General features: G+C 37.3%; 1 protein-coding gene and 1 non-coding gene across 3 annotated transcripts in view; both read right to left on the bottom strand.

The window, feature by feature from the left end:
- PPP1R42 (protein phosphatase 1 regulatory subunit 42) overlaps positions 1-12,913 on the bottom strand; it is a 59,267-nt gene extending 46,354 nt beyond the window's left edge. The window contains exons 1-4 of one of the 2 annotated variants that reach the window (XM_046022662.1): positions 12,853-12,913; positions 5,997-6,213; positions 2,348-2,514; positions 1,134-1,272 (exon numbers count right to left, since the gene is read on the bottom strand). In XM_046022662.1, the coding sequence (XP_045878618.1) occupies positions 1,134-1,272; positions 2,348-2,514; positions 5,997-6,125 (435 nt within the window). In that variant the 5' untranslated portion in view covers positions 6,126-6,213; positions 12,853-12,913. Of the gene's footprint in view, positions 1-1,133; positions 1,273-2,347; positions 2,515-5,996; positions 6,214-12,769 lie in introns of both variants that reach the window. The other variant, XM_046022652.1, reaches the window with a different exon arrangement.
- On the bottom strand, positions 6,865-6,991 carry LOC123928821. Its single transcript, XR_006815822.1, has one exon. It is a non-coding gene; the product is annotated as a small nucleolar RNA SNORA51 (small nucleolar RNA).
- Positions 12,914-17,761: the final 4,848 nt, after the last annotated feature.

Genomic DNA, 17,761 nt, shown 5'->3' with positions numbered 1-17,761 from the left:
AAGATATTTGCAAATGACGTATCAGATAAAGAGCTAGTATCCAAGATCTATAAAGAACTTCTCAATTCGAATCTATAAAGAACTTTTCAAAAACCAAATAAATGGGCAGAAGAAATGGGCAGGAGACATGAATAGACATAGCTCTCGTATCTCTGAAGAAGACATACAAATGGCCAACAGACACATGAAAAAAAAATGTTCAACATCACTCAGCATTAGAGAAATCCAAATCCAAACCACACTTGAGATATTACCTCACACCAGTCAGAATGGCTAAAATTAGTCAGTCAGAAAACAACAAATGTTGATGAGGATGCAGAGAAAGGTACATCCTCTTACACTGTTGGTGGGTATGCAAGCTGGTGCAGCCATTCTGGAAAACAGTATGGAATTTCCTCAAGAAGTTAAAAAGCTACCCTACGATCCAGCAATTGTACTACTAGGGATTCACCCCAAAGATAGAAATGTAGCAACCCCAATGTTCATAGCAGCAATGTCCATAATAGCCAAACAAACTTTGGAGAGAGCACAGATGTCCATTGACAGATGAATGGATGAAGATTATATAGCTAGAAGATATATATACAGATAGATAGATCTGTATAGATATACACACATACATACATACACAATGGAATATTACTCAGCCTTTGGAAAAGAGCAAATACCATTTACATTGATGTGGATGGAACTAGAGGACATTATGCTGAGCAAAATCAGAGAAAGACAATTATCATAGGTTTCACTCGTGTAGAAAATAAGAAACAGCACAGAGGATCATAATGGAAGGGAGGGAAAACTGAATAGGAAGTGATCAGAGGAGGAGAAACAAACTAAAGGTTGCTGGAGGGAAGGAAGGAGGGTGGGGGTGTGGATAATTGGGAGATGGGCATCAAGGAGGCACATGATGTGATGAGCACGGGGTGTTATATGCAATTGGTAAATTATTGAACACCACATTTGAAACTAATGATGTACTACATGTTGGCTAACTGAATTTAAATTAAAAAATTCTCAACTGGCCATATAAACATAGAGCATATGTAATGTCCAGATATACCTTTGCTACCTTCCTGTTTCATTATAACTGTTAATAACTATAGTCTTTGTCAGAATACTCAGATTGGCCTTACTGCCAGAGAATGAAGAGTTCTTGGATCAAACAGAAGCTTTTCTCCAAGGGGAAGCCTCTGACTCTCAACATGAAGTTCTCTTAGTCCTTCTAATCCTTCTAAACCTTCTATGACAGCAATGTAATTGCCTCCCAGATACCTGCAAAATATAAAACAATTTTAAATACACGTTCTGAGAATCATGATCTGTAAACATGACAAAAACGTAACAATCACTGAGCTGAATGAAAATTATATATGTGGAAATTTCAGAATCGTCTTTGTAATGAATCAATGAAAGGTTTATTTATATGATTCTTATACTTAATTTAGTCTAAGAAATAAGTTTATTTTTTTAAGTGAGAGAATTGGAATAGTTCTTATTAAATGATCTACCAGTATTACTTTTATATATTAGGTGAAGAATCATCTGGGTAGAAGGGTCTTTTTTTTAAGCTTTTCAAAATTTATTCCAGAGAGAGTGTGAGAAAGAGCATGAAGGGGGTGGAGGGAGAGGGAGAGATAGACTCCCTGCTGAGCAGGAAGCCCAACACAGGGTTCCATCCCAGGTCCCTGAGATCAAGACCTGAGCTGAAGGCAGATGCTGAACCAACTGAGCCACCTAGGCTACCTCCCCGGGTATTAGTTTTAAAAATGGAAGATTTTTGGGCCTAACACCAGAGACTCTCATTTGGCTATCTAGATCAGAACCCAGCAATCTTCATTTTTAATTAGGATTTTCTACCCTACTCTCTTCCCATTCTGAGGTTCTTGGCCTACTTTTTGAGAAGCACTGGTAATTCTTCCAATCTGGGAAAAATGAATACACCAGTTTTCATTGTTGAATTAAAATCATTATAGGCAGTAAATGCCTTTTTACAATCAAATCAACAGTATCAACTCTATAACCCTGCCTCTTCCAGATGTGTGATTCTGAAAGGAGAGCTCATCTGGTTTCCATGGAAACTTTTTCACCAGTTGAGTCTTTATGGATGCTTTAGGTATCCTTATAAATAGTGGTTAAGACAACTCACCCTCCTACAAAAGAAAAGTATATCAGGCTTAATGAAACAAATTGCCAAGTGTAACATGTGTAACAGTTTATTTTGTACTAATAATTCTACAAGAGAATAAGGCCTGTTCTGCACAACTGCAGATAATGGAAAGGCCTGCATGCAAACATATTACTGTAATGATTACAAACAATTACATTTCTTAAAAATAAAAACACTTACAGTTTTTCCAGTTTCTTTAATGACCTGAGGTTCTCTATACATGAAAGACAATTGTTTTGTAGGTATAAGTGAGTCAGACTTGTAGCATAATTCAAGTTAGTCATTTGACTAATACGGTTATCATACAAATATAAAACACTAAGATTTTTGCAAGGAGAGAGGTCTCCCTAAAAGAAAACAAAAACAGGTCATACTTAATTTCTTCTGAAAATTGAGAAGTTTGTTTTAAAGAAAGTTCTTCACTTAACCGTTCTGTGAATTTCCTTATGTTTAATGTAAAAGAAAAGTATTTCTCTGTTTTTAGCACAGTCAAAACAAGTCTTGAAGGATAGTAAAATTAGTTCTAGGTTTTGTATTCTGTAACTATATCAATAAAATTGTATTTGTTAAGAAAGATTTTCCTAGGGCAAGCAGTTTTCCTTGGAAGCAGTTAGGTTCCTCTGGAAGTTGAAGCATTTAACAAATTATTGCTTTAACATTATGAATCAGGGTTTTTAAAAAATTATTTATTTATTTGAGAGAGAATGAGTGAAAGCAAGAGAGAGAGCATGAGTGCAGGGGAGGGGTTTAGGGGTGAAGGGAGAAGGAGAAGAAAACTCGCTGCTGAGCGGGAGTTAAACTGAGTTAAGCTGAGATGCTTAACAGACTGAGCCACCCGGGCACTGCTATAAATCAGGTCTTAATCTTTCTCTAGGATTGGAAGTAAACATGTTTGTGATACTGAAAATGGGAAGTCATATAGATAGTCAGGAGTAATAGATTAATAAACTACGATAATGCTATTGAAGGGAATGCTCTTTCACCATTAGATATCCTTTAGTTTCTTTAGCAATATTTTGTAGATCTCAAAATGAAAACAGTACATTCAATATGACCCACTATTGTAAAATTATATGAAAACGTGCTAGAAAAAAGACTGGAAGGACATCACCTACATGTTAATAGTGGTCTTCTCTGCATGATGGGATTAGGCCAGTTTCTTTTAATATGTATTTCATAGAAATGCACATGAGTTACTTTTTTTTCTGATTGAAAAATTTTTATTGATAAATTACTGTTAAGAACATGCATTTCTCGAGTCTGCTGTCAACTATAATCTATAAAAGCAAATTATACTTAAATTATAACATTCAACAAAGAGAATTTTTTTTAAAAAGGCAGCCACCAATGAACTAATAAACACAATGTGCTTTCTCACACTAGTTACTTTTGAGATAAGAAAATAATTAAAGGTATATTTTTTTAACTGCCATTTCTTATGTGGTGGTAGAGTCAGCCTAGAGTAAGCAGGCAAGAGATAAAGTGAAGTTATGCTCAAAAGTACCTCAGCTTAGAGTGCCTGGCTGGCTCAGTTGATGGAGCCTGAAACTTTTGGCCTTGAAGTTGTAATCGAGCCCCACATTAGGCATAGAGATTATTTTTTAAAAAATAAAATCTTTAAAAAAATCTTAACTTTTATTAAAAAGATTTAAAAAATATAACCATATCTTGGGAATTGTGTTTACAAGGTATTCTTAGTGTGAATTTTTTTTTAGAGTGAGAGTAAGCATGGGTGCACGTGCATGTGATAGGGTTGGGGGTAGGGGGAGAAGGACAGAGGGAAAGCAAGAGAGAGAATCCCAAGCAGGCTCCATCCCCAGGCTCCATCCCCCTGACATGGGGCCCAATCTCATGACCCTGAGATCATGACCTGAGCTAAAATTAAGAGTGGGGCACTTAACCATCTGAGCCACCCAGCCACCCAGGTGCCCAACTGAATTATAGTTGGCCTCTGAACAACATGGATTTGAACTGCACTTATACAGTTATAAGTGGGTCCACTTATACATGGATTCTTTTTCTATAAATATTGTACAATACTGCAATATATCTTATCTTTCTTATGATTTTCTTAATAACACTTTCTTTTCTCTAGCTTATTTTGTATGTATATAATGCAAGGACTTCCAATTGTGTTGGGTAATAGGGTGTTGGGGAATGTGGTGGGGGTGTTGGTGCCCCTAACACCTGCATAGCTCCAAGGTTAACTGTGCTTTAACTAGTTTGCTTTGCTTCTAAAAAAAGATCATCTAAACCAAAGGAGCACTCATTGTGAGGAGACAAAAGAACATTAAATGGAGGCTGTCTGCAGAAGACAAGTCTGTAATGGTATGATGAAGTAGAGAGTTTTCTGGGCAATTGGATTCATAGGGAGAAGAATCACTAAGAAACTGGAAAGAAGGGATGCCTGGGTGGTTCATTTAAACGTCTACCTTTGGCTCAGGTCATGATCCAAGAGTCCTAGGATCGAGTCCTACACATCCTCCTGCTTGTGTGCTCTTACTGTCTCTCTCTCTCTCTCTCTGACAAAAAAATAAAATATAATTAAAAAAAAAAAGAAACTGAAAAGAAATACAGAATAGGAACTTGGTAGAGTCTCTGCAAAATTACCTTGATTGAGAGTTGTGCTTGGGACTTTGGTATTTTTTTCATTCATTTTGATAAACATTTATTAAGCACTTAATATGGGTTAGCCACTGAGTTGGATTAGAGGGGGAGCTTTAGAGTGATATGAACAAAACAGACATCATCCCTTCCCTCACATATCTTATATTTCTGAGAAAATTTCTCTTGTCTATAGTCTTTAGCATTTTATTGTAGACAACAGAAACCAATACAAATGGCCAAAAGGGTTATTGCTCCTTTAAAGTTTCCTAAAAGCCAAGAATTAGCTAAACACAGAGAAAATATAGTATCAGAGTATATTCAAACAAACATAATCTTGTCTGATATAAATTATAGTATAATCTCCATTTATATAACCAGTTAAATTATGAGTGAAAAAGATTTCACTGTTAAAGTTTTGAAATACGGTATTTGTATGGTTAATTGTTGCTATCTTGTTTAAAAAAAAACAACTTATATTCCAAGGAACTGGAATTATAAAAAGTATTATCTTTGAAATTATTTTCTAGCATCCACTTTTTTCTTTTTTTTTTTTTTAAGATTTTATTTATTTATTTGACAGACAGAGATCACAAGTAGGAAGAAAGGCAGGCAGAGAGAAAGAGGAGGAAGCAGGCTCCCCACCGAGCAAAGAGCTCCATCCCAGGACCCTGGGATCATGACCTGAGCCCAAGGCAGAGGCTTTAACCCACTGAGCCACCCAGGCGCCCCTAACATCCACTTTCAAATCTAATTTGCTACACTAGAATATTTCAGGGGGACATATATATTTAGCACATATATTAACAATCATGATGATATATTTTATAGAGACTTAGTTTTAATAATTTTAACATCAAAAGCAAGAAATTAAAGTGAGGGGTGCCTGGGTGGCTCAGTGGGTTAAAGCCTCTGCCTTCGGCGGGTCATGATCCCAGGGTCCTGGGATCGAGCCCCACATCGGGCTCTCTGCTCCGCCGGGAGCCTGCTTCCTCCTCTCTCTCTGCCTGCCTCTCTGCCTAGTTGTGATTTCTCTCTGTCAAATAAATAAAACATTTAAAAAAAAAAAAAAAAGAAAAAAAAAAAGAAATTAAAGTGAAAACAATATACTAATCAAAACACAGTATGATCAAAATATAGGTAATAAGAATGTATTTTCTGACACCTATTTTAAATTTTACATTGTTAATTATGTAAAAATAGGAATCAATTTCAGAATTCTTACAATTGCATCTATATTTTTGTCTGAAAAATTTATATGAGTTATTTTCTTCAGGTAGCGTGAGGTGGTTTCTTCTTTTCGGGGTTTAAGATTGCTGTTTTTGGCTATTAGATCCAAGGTTAGTCGAACCATGATTTCTCTCTGAATCAAACTCTCAGCAGTAGCTTGGTTCTGATACCATCTCAAAAGCAGGTTTAGGTATTGTTTTATGCCCAACTTTCTAAAAATAAAAAAAAAGGAATATTATGTACATGGTAATTTAGGAAAAATTATTTTGACGTTTTGATTTCCTTATATAAAACTATTTGATAAGCTACTTCGGAGACATTTTTAAAGGCATGTAGGTATTTTCTAAGTTTATAGACTTAATTGTTTTTAAAACACCAAAATTAATTAAATATACAATGCTCATTCACTTCTACTTTTAAATCTTTTCCTCTCCCTAGTACTGAGTTGTTACTGTGGGCATCTTTTAAAAGATTTTTTTCCTCTCAAGAAATATTATCTGGTGTTCCCATATGAAGAGACTAAGGCCCAGAGATCTGTCTCAAACTACTGAAGGTAGTGGCAGTTGAGAATGCAACCAAGTCTTCTGGCTCCTTTTTCCATAGTACCCATGTTGATCATATTTTCAAAACCCTGAAAACAGAACACATCATGTAAAAACTGTGAGTATGTACATAGGACAATGGTGCAAACTACTTGAAAATGGAGTCAGCCTTGAAATTTGTTATGTTACTACAACTGTAATCCACAAAGAGGCAACATAAGGCAGTGTTTTTCAGTCCAGACTGCCTGGTTCAGATTTTGTCTCCACTGCCCTCTGATCAGGCAGTCTTGGGCAGGGTAAATCAGTTTTGTTTTTTTTCCCTAGTGTCCCTGCATTCACAGTACAAACCAGGCAAAGGGCCTGGGCTGAGGTATATTTGGTGGGTTTACTCTTTCTCTTTCTGTACATTCCATGCAAAAACATAGCCAGTGGTAAGTACCAGGAGGCTATATTACCTCTGTTTATTATACAATTAGGTTAATAATGGTACCTACTTCCAAGGAATATTATGAAGATTACATAAGATAATCATGTATAGAATACTCTGCATGGTGTCTGGTACACAGGTCAATAAATGTTTGCTATCACCACTATTATTTTACTGTTTTGTTCACAAATAAGGTGAATACTATTTATTTCACTGTTTCACCTGGAATACATTAGGGTTATTAAATAAGGGGAACATACTATTAATAAAATTAATTAATTAATAAAATATTGCTTTATGTAAGAGAAATATATGTGGTCCATAGGTTTAAAGTAATCCATTTTTTTCAATCATCCTGGAAGTATAGCTATTTAAGTAATAAATATCCCAGTTTTATAAACTTTATTATATTTTTAAAGTACAGTTTAAAATTGAGTGATATTATTCTCATATATCTGGAATTTCACCAACCAAACACCTCAGTTTGCATCATATTCTGGACAGGAAACCAATGCATCAGAAGAAAAATGAATTTAGTAGAAGATGGCCTCCAATTTGTATTCTCATACATTGACATATAACTACACAGGCTATATTATATAAAATACCCACAATAAAATATTCAAAGATATGGACTGTATCCATATATACTTCAGAATGCAAAATGTACTATAAAACAAAATTGATAAATCTTTGTAGATTTTTGAAATTTGCATGAATTCATTTTACAACCAAAATTTAAGATTATTGTTTACAGATCAAATTTCAAACATGACAATAATATTCTGAACAAAGTTTCTAATTAAGTAAAAAAACCTATTTTTAATATTGTCTGAAAAATACTTCATAATGAAAGTGTAAAGAATAATACCACAATCATGGACCTATAGTCCACCTTAAAATATAAAACATTATGGGGCGCCTGGGTGGCTCAGTGGATTAAGCCGCTGCCTTCGGCTCAGGTCATGATCTCAGGGTCCTGGGATGGAGCCCTGCATCGGGCTCTCTGCTCCGCACCTGCTTTCTCCTCTCTCTCTGCCTGCCTCTCTGCCTACTTGTGATCTCTCTCTCTGTCAAATAAATAAATAAAATCTTTTAAGAAAATATAAAACATTATAAATACATTTGGAGGCACCTGGGTGGCTCAGTGGGTTAAGCCTCTGCCTTCAGCTCAGGTCATGATCTCAAGGTCCTGGGATTGAGCCCCACATCGGGCTCCCTGCTCAGCGGGGAGACTGCTCCCTGCCCCCAAAGTCCCGCCTGCCTCTCTGCCTACTTGTGATCTCTGTCAAATAAAAAAAAAAAACACACATTTTGAACCCTTCTATACCTTTCTACCTATTCTCTTTTTAGAGTTTAGTGTTAGATGTCTCTTATTTTTAGAGTTTAGAGTTATGTTCATGTCTTTATACTTTTACTACAGATGTATGTATATTTAAACAATATATAGTACTTTTTAAAATGTATTTTTACAGTCATAAATGGCACTACTCTGATTCCAACTTTCTTTTTTGCTTAATGTTTTGTTTGTGAGAATCATCAGAGTTGATATGTGTAGCTCTAGAATATTTGTATAGCTGTGTAACATTCTTTTTTTTTTTAAAGATTTTATTTATTTATTTGACAGACAGAGATCACAAGTAGGCAGAGATGCAGGCAGAGAGAGAGATGGGGAAGCAGGCTCCCTCCTGAGCAGAGAGCCCAATGTGGGGCTCGATCCCAGGACCCTGGGATCATGACCTGAGCCAAAGGCAGAGGCTTTAACCCACTGAGCTACCCAGGCGCCCCTGGCTGTGTAACATTCTATTGTAAGGAATTTATTTCCTACAATGATAGATCTTTAGGTGTTCTTTTCTTCTTTTGCAATGTTGCTTTTATGATTCTTATATACATGTCTTTTTTTAAAAAATATTTTATTTATTTGACAGAGAGAAATCACAACTAGGCAGAGAGGCAGGCAGAGAGAGAGGAGGAAGCAGGCTCCCCGCGGAGCAGAGAGCCCAATGTGGGGCTCGATCCCAGGACCCTGAGATCATGACCTGAGCCGAAGGCAGAGGCTTTAACCCACTGAGCCACCCAGGCGCCCCTACATATCATTTTTAACACACGTCCAAGAGTTTCTTTAGGGTTTAAAACTGGGAGTGGCTATTTCTGGGTTGGACATTTTCAGTTTTGCTATTAATTGCCAAACTGTTCTCCAAAGGAGTTTTACCAGGGCAGTTAAGAGAATTCTTACTTCTCTACAATGCATTCTGTACCGTGTCAGCACTTAATATTGGCTGTCTTTTTGCTAATCTGATGGGTGTGAAGTGATATCTCATTATTTGTTTTTCTCAGATCTTTTTTATAAGTAAAAATAAAGCAAAAAAGGGATTTGAAAACAGCCAGGTCAGTATTCTCATCTCCTCCTTGTGCTTTAATTTGTATTCTATAATTACTAGAGATTGAGGGTCTTTTCCTATTTATCACCATGTGGAGTTCCTTTTCTGTTAATTGTGGTTTCTTATATTTTATCCATTTTTCCTAATGGGTTGTGTTTTTATAACTAATTTTTAGATACACTGTATTTTTTCAGATACCAGTATTTCTTTGATTATATATGTAGCAAATATCTATTCCCCGATTATACTTTGTCTTTTCTCCTTTTTTTTTTCCAGTTTATGTTTAATGGCATTTTCTAAAAAAAAAAAAAAGCTATAAATTTTTAATGTGGTCAAATGTATCTTTTTTTTAAAGATTTTTAAAATTTATTTGATAGACAGATCACAAGTAGGCAGAGAGGCAGGCAGAGAGAGAGGAGGAAGCAAGCTCCTGCTGAGCAGAGAGCCCGACGCGGGGCTCAATCCCAGGACCCGGGTATCACGGACCCGAGCCGAAGGCAGAGGCTTTAACCCACTCAACCACCCAGGCGCCCCCAAATGTATCTTTTTTTTTTTTTGCTCATGTTTTATTCTTTCTGTGGCTTATTTAGTAATTCCTTCACCACCCACATTTTAAGAGAAAGACCTTTTTTTTCTTTTTCTTGTAGACATGTTTAGGTTTTGCTTTGCACATTTTGTCTATATTGCTGTGATCAGAAGCAGCAATCAGTGGTCAGAGGACAGATCCTTGATGTTTGGTGGCTAGTGTGCTTTTTGCCCATTTTGGCTTCTGCAAGCTGTGTGTAAGGTGCTCCAGAAACCCCTGTGTAGCTTCTTGCTACGGCTTTGGGTGTAGGGGATTAGTTGCTGTAGAGGTGAGATTGACCAAAGTTTATTGAGGTTTATGGTCTAAGTCTTCCCCTGGAAGTTGTAAGCCTTCAGTAGACACCAGGTTCTAAAATATTTACACCAGATTCTATCAGTGCTTTTGTTGTGTAGGTGGACAAACAGATGCTTCCTACTCAGCTATATTCCCAGAATCCTCTCTTCCTTTTCTTTTTTAAAGATTAAAAATATATATATTTATTTTAAAAGATTTTATTTTATTTGACAGAGAGAGACCCAGCAAAAGAGGAAACACAAGCAGGGGGAGTGGGAGAGGGAGAAGCAGATCCCCCTCTGAGCAGGAAGAGACCCTACCTGGGGCTCATTCCCAAGATCCTGGGATCATAACCTGAGCTGTAGGCAGATGCTCAATGAATAAGCCACCCAGGCACCCCGAATCCTTTCCTCTTTAACTCTTTCATACACATTTTAAAATCAAAATTATAAATTCTCACATTCCATGAAAAATCCTGTCAGGATTTTGTTAGGAATTGCACTGAATTTATAAACAATTTGTGAAGCACTAACATATATCTAATATTGAGTGTTCTTTTCCATCACTGTGCTATGCCTCTCTATTTTAGGAGCGCTGCTTTAATGATTTTCAATAGTTTCATAGTTTTCTTGTAATTAAGACCATTAATATTTTTTTGGTCATTTTTAAGGATCATATCTTTGTTGATATTGCAAGTGATTTTTTTTAGGAATTACATTCTCTGGAGCTAGTGTGTAGAAATGAAATATTTAAAAAAAATATTTGAAATATTTAAAATATTTTAAAAATATGATTTCTTTAGCTACTATTTTAAAATTTTAGAATATTTTCTGGAAATTTCAAATATCGTTTTTACACTGATAACTGTAGTGAAAATGTACATCTTAAAGTGGTTATATACCCCAGGATTTCTTTCTTACAGCTGAGGCAGGAAACTGTTGTACAGGTGGCCATGCACAAGCAACCCTGTGCTATAAAGGAGGTGATGCCCTATGGGGTAATTTTTATCTGTGGGGGACAGAAGCTACAAATCATTTTTTCTCCCTTCTTTCCCCTATGGACTTTTAGAAGACACAGCCATTTCAAAGGTCTCACTGAAGACAGCTCTGGTCTTCAGGGTTATATACTGGGCTATATTTGTCCTCCTTCCATCCTTCTCTCATTCCTTTTCTCCTTCTCTCCTGCTTCCCTGAGATTACTACCCCCCAAAAAAGTGTTATGAGTCTTTGCTTCAGGCTCTGTTTTCTTTTTTTTTTAAAGATTTTATTTATTTATTTGACAGAGAGAGATCATAAGTAGGCAGAGAGGCAGGCAGAGAGAGTGAGAGGGAAGCAGGCTCCCTGCCGAGCAGAGAGCCCGATGTGGGACTCGATCCCAGGACCCTGAGATCATGACCCGAGCCGAAGGCAGCGGCTTAAACCACTGAGCCACCCAGGCGCCCCAGGCTCTGTTTTCTAAACTGGGCTAAAACGGATAGATAAATAAAACGGATAGATAAATTTTGTATCATCTAAATCCTCATGAATGACCTTGCTATAAATGGATTTTGTCTGTGGGTTCTGGTACACAAGCTGGTGTTTGTATAGAAATTAATTTAATTATCTCAGATAATTAGAAAAGCAAAGGGGCAATGGACCTCATCAACAAGCTATAGGAAACTTTTCAGGGGCTTGAATATGGAAAGGGAGATAACTGAATCAACCCATAACACACAATAATATAGACTTCATTCAAAAGAACCTGCATTGTAGCAGTCAAATCCAGAGGAGAGGATTTAGTTTCATCAGAACACCACTATTCATCTTGTTAATGTAAGATTAATTTGAACTTTATTGGTATTGTAGTTTGCTTTAGAGATACTATAAGCTTCGGGTATTTAAATGGAACCAGTTAGGGTTTGGACGCATTTTAGAACATTATAATAAAAATAATTATGTCAACACTTGTGGGATGTCCTTGCTTTTCTTTAAAAAGAAGTCCATTATTTTCTAAAGTTTGAGAAACAGCTTTTTCATAATTTTTCATTACATTCCTCCTGCCTAGGATATCTCTATCTCTCCCAATTGCCAGTGGGGGACAGCTTAGAGCTGCTTTACAGGCTCTGAGAATCCATTTTAGTGGACGCTTTGCCTTAATTTATCTCTTGGGGTTCCCACAGGCTACAGGCAGTGGATGTTTCCGAATTTAGTTTGAATATTTCCCTTAGCGAGCCTCAGGCTCACTGGCTTCCCAATGCTCTAAATTGCCAGGTCAGCTCCCAGGCTTTCCTTCTCAAACTCATATCCGTCTCACACATCCCTCTCCCTCACCCGACGCCCACCCCTCTAGCCGTGTATCCCTCCTCTGGAGCTGTTTCCCACCCTTGCCTGATTATAGCCATTTGTTTAAAATACAAAAACTTCCAGACTGATTTTCTGTAAATTCTAGATGTCTAGAGATAAAGCTTAGGGTTTTTCATTTTAACCAGTGACCCAAGAAAGTCTTAATGGCAGGCAAGTTTGAGAAACGTGGCTCTAGGGTTTCCTTAGTCCCCACGCCTCTTCCCCGTAGGCACCTCACCACTTGCGGGACAAACCGAGACTGGAAGTCAAGTCTGTAAATTTCTTTGGCGCCAGGTTCCTCAGCAGCCCTGGTGCTGTTACCTGGTGACCAGACGCTTTTGCCAGGGCCGCGGTTTCCGGGCAGTCTCGCGATGTCTCCGGAAGCCCCTCTGCTGTGGCCTGGCGCGGGGTCACTGTGACGCGGCGGCGGGACGTTAATGACCACTAGACGGGGTCCGAGTGAAGCCACTTAGCTTGGCAAAACCGTGAAGCTTTGGTCATATTAGCGGTTTAGTGAGCCAAACAGCAGCCTAAACAGTTTTTGTCAGGGCACAACTTCCCCCTGCCGGATTATCCTTCCCCCTACCGGATTGAATGTTTCATTGCCCAATAACCACCTTTACCCAGTAGCAGGAGGAGGACATTGTCTGAACCAAAGTACAATCCATTCTTCACTCTTTCCTCGGTAACATCCAAAGTGCTTAGGGTAACATTCCAGTTCTTTCATCATGATCAGCTTCACTGCTTGCTTCTTGACCGGCTCTTCTCCAGTATTCCAATCTGACACTTGGCCCAGTATGCCCTGTTTAAAAGAAATTTCCCCTCTCCTCATGGCTTCTCAAAGTAGCAGTAGGACACACCTTATTTCCTCAATTCTTAATTTCCCTTTTGAGTTTCAAGGACCCAGCTTGAAATTAGCACATCCTTTTTAAAGGTTTCCTATGTACTCAGTCTTGTTAAGTGTTCTTCTCTGCCCCCAAAACAACTAGGATATATTAAATTCTTTAGCATAGTACTTAACACATTACTCTGTATCTGTTACCCATTTTCTGCAATAAGATGGTAAATTCTTTGAGGGCAAGGATTATGTCTTTAACTTCTCTATTCTCCGGACCTAGCAAAGTGTCTTTCTTGTACATTAGCAGTCACTTCAAAAATGTTTGTAAAACAAGTAATATATAAATGAAGGAGAACAACAATAGAGCAAGGAACAGACATTTACAGTGGAAGGACTGGAGCTCATTAAGGATATGGGGAATTGAGCAATCTCGATGTTAAGGGACAGTACAAGCTGGAAAACAGTAACAGTTGTGATCTTAGTGGGAAAGGGGGGAGGGGGAGGGGGAGAGTAAAGGATGGGGGTAGGTCTGGACAACAATGGAAAGTTGTCAATACTATTCCTTGAGCAAAGAAACATCAGAACAGAAAACTGTTAGAGTTGCAAGGGAACTTAGAGCCCATGTGACAGTCCAACTTGTCATTTTGCAAATAAGGAAACTTCCAGACCTAGAGGAAGGAAAGAAATATGTGAAGGTGTCATCTGAGGTGGCAGAAAAGGAATTTCCCCTTGGGCTCCTGATTTCAGGCTCAAGTCCCCTTTCCTTATGCCTCACTGACTGTTACAGTAAGAGTAGCCTAGAAGGAAGGATAGGGGGATACAGACAGATGAACCCTTACCCCATTCAGAACATTGTTGCTAAAATCCAGTTGTGAGGGAATTTTGGCCTGGATTAGGTTGAAGGCAAAGGAAGTGTCAAGGAATGAACAAATTTAGGAGGCATCTTGAAATTTGTTTAATAGAGATCCGCAGGATAAAAAGGGAGGAAGAAGTTGAGGATAATTCCTGGATGTTGGCTAGGATAAAGAAATGATAGGGGAGAAAGAGGAGAGAGAGGTGGCAAGTAAGTTGAGGTGAATGGATGAGTTTGGTTTATAGCTGTTAAGTGTGGAGTGAGATAGGCTTAATAGTTTCCAGAATAGAAGTAACCATTGAAACCATGCAGTCATAAACGATAGTGTGGAAAAAACTAGAGAAAAGAGATATCGGAAGTCAATAACTATGCCGACTAGTTTGGATAGAAGAGGGAAGCAAAGTTAGTTAACAAGTCAGGGGCAGAGTCATCAGAGGTGATATTTGTTCAGAGAACAAATAATAATTAAGTGAATCAGAACCTAGTAAGTTAGATTCAGATACTAGGGAAAGAGTTTGAAGAGGAGGGATACCTACAGAATAAAAAGCTATAAAAGGATACAAGAAAGAAAGAATGATTAAAATAATATGACTAAAGGGGCACCTGGGTGGCTCAGTGGGTTAAAGTCTCTGCTTTCCGCTCAGGTCATGATTCCAGGGTCCTGGGATTGAGCCCTGCATCAGGCTCTCTGCTCAGCAGGAAGCCTGCTTCCCTTCCTCTTGCTCTGCCTGCCTCTCTGCCTATTGTGATCTCTGTCAAATAAATAAATAATATCTTTAAAATAATATGACTGAAGTACCAGGGCACAAATCAGATGCCCTTTTTACTTGTTTTGTAGGTCATTCATTTGGGAACAGCTTTAGTAATGTAAGCAAGGCTGTTCTATGTTCTGGGTTGCTCTCACTTAACTTGCTGCTAAGATTACTTTGCTGGAAGCATGTTTGACAATACTTGATTGAAAATCAGTTGCTCTGTTAATCATTGTTTTGTAACAGTTTCACATATCATTATAAAAATGTATGATCTCATTTGTCATAAAATTATATACACATTTAAATATCTAAAGATATATATCTACATCTATGCATGTAAGGATTTAGATGTAGATCTATACCTCTATACCAAAAAAAGTAATAGTGGTTATTTCTTGATGGTAGGATTATGACTGTTTCTTCCTCTCTCTCTTTTTTTCAGTAATCAGGGTTTTAAAAAATGATAAAATTATTATACTAAAAGTTATTTTGGATTCTGATCTTCATGGAATTGGAAATATCTTTGTGACTGCTGGTATTTAATTAATTAATCTTTTTTAAAAAGATCACCAAATTACTAATGAGTTTTTTTAATGCAACAAGTTAAGCTTAAGGGAAAGTATTTTCTCATTAAGATGTGAAATATAATTCCTGTCTAGTGGCACACAGTGTTAAACAATCATCTGTGTATTTTCGAGTGTGGCAGAAATTTGGCAGACTATAAGAAATACTTGTCTTCAATGACACTTTTGTAAGTTCAATGTAAAGTACTCTGAGATTTACACTCTGACAGATGCTGGTAGATTTGTATTGTAAAAAAAAAATGTTGTGAAGTCTTGAGAGTCATTTTAAAAGGTACTCTTGGAAGACTAGTGCTACAAATGCACATTTTAAAACAAGTTTTTAAAACTCCCCTCGAGTTTCCAAGTAACTTTAGACAGAAACACACTTTTTGTTTCATATATTGTTCTTTGTCCATTAAATGTCTATATTTCCCAACATCCTAGAGTACATATTATATAGCCCTTTGTGAGGCCCTAAGCAAAGATTTTAATGATTAGTTACTTTCATTAAGAAACCAACAAATTAAAGGGCCTAGACATGTATATCATCATATAACTTTGTACAGAAAAATTAGCATTTATTGGAGTTAATTTTTTTTTTGTCTTGACCTTATAGATTGGTAAATATTAGTGAGTATGGTAAGCAGACTTCTAAGATGGTCTCAGTGATCTTATGTCCTGGTATTCATGCCTTGTGTGATCCCTTCTCCTTGAGTGTGGACTGGACTTAGTGACATTTTCTAACCAATAAAACAAAGCAGTTGATGAAACGTCATTTCTGCAATTAAGTCACAAAGTATCATGACTTTTGTCTTGCTAGCAGACTCTCTTTATTGCATTTTTGGCTTGCACTCTTTGATAGAGCAAACTGTCATTTAGGAGAGCCCCACCTGGCAAGGAACTGAAGATGGCCTCTAGCTAACAGCCAGTGAGGAACTGAGACCTACTCTTGAAGCTTGGAGGTCAATCCTGCTCTAGTTGAGCTTTTAGATGAAACCTCATCCCTGGCCAATACCTTGATTATAGCCTTGTGAAGAACTTGAAGGAGAGGACCCAAATTCCTGATCCATGAAATCTGTGAAATAATAAATGTATATTGTTTTAAGCCACTAAGTTTTTGCATAATTTGTTAATACAGCAATAAATTTTACAGGGAACAATGGAAAATTCCCTTAAGGAGGGAAATTTTGCTTAGAAATTTGGGACATTATTCCCAGTTTCATAGGATATTTGGAGAGGAAGCTCAGAGAATATAAAGTGACTATAGGAAGTTTTAGCTTAGCTAGGATGAAAACGTTCTTAAGTATCCATTTATAGAAGCTGTAGTTGTAGAATCAGTACAAAGGAAACTCTTTGTTTATGGATGAGGGAGTTTCCATTCAAGGTACCCCTCCCGATTTCTGTAACCTGGCGATGATCATTTAACTGAGAGCTTCATGACTTTCTTTTTTTTTTTTTTTAAGATTTTATTTATTTATTTGACAGAGAGAGAGATCACAAGTAGGCAGAGAGAGAGGTAAGCAGGCTCCCCGCTGAGCAGAGAGCCCCATGCGGGACTTGATCCCAGGACCCTGAGATCATGACCTGAGCCGAAGGAAGCGGCTTAACCCACTGAGCCACCCAGGCGCCCACTTCATGACTTTCTAACACCATGGTGTATACAATATGAGCACCAATAATAAATAGTATTTTTAAAACATAGTAACTGATTTCTTTTTTTTAATAACTGGTTTCTGTCATTTATTATATAATGTATTCTATGGATGTAAATGATTATTATATAGGTTTTATATAAAACAATCCAAGGTATTTCTCCTTATTTCCAGACCTATGCATCCACATGGCTGCTAGACATTCATTTCACTTGGAGATGAATGTCTTAGAGTCAACTAAAACTAATATTGTCAGAAATGAACCCAGTTCCATTCTATACAAATCTGATCATTTTCCTCCATTTTCTGTCTAGGCAACAGCCAACGAGGAAGTCAGTATTGCTCACAATCCACCATACTACCCAAAATAGAGCCTGGGAACTATCCCCAGTATTGCCTCACATACTAGTAGTACTCACACAATCCATCATCATATTGTCACCTTAATCTCAGAAATTACTTTCAAATCCAACTGTCTCTCCATTGCCCCTTCACTACCTAAGAGTGGATGTGAAAGGACTATGTTAAGTCCTGTTATATTTTTTAACTTCTATTAATTTTAACACACAAGG

Source organism: Meles meles, chromosome 1, assembly GCF_922984935.1.
Source record: "Meles meles chromosome 1, mMelMel3.1 paternal haplotype, whole genome shotgun sequence".
In the NCBI taxonomy this organism is placed as follows: Eukaryota; Metazoa; Chordata; class Mammalia; order Carnivora; family Mustelidae; genus Meles; species Meles meles.
This window is presented reverse-complemented; position numbering and strand designations above follow the sequence as displayed.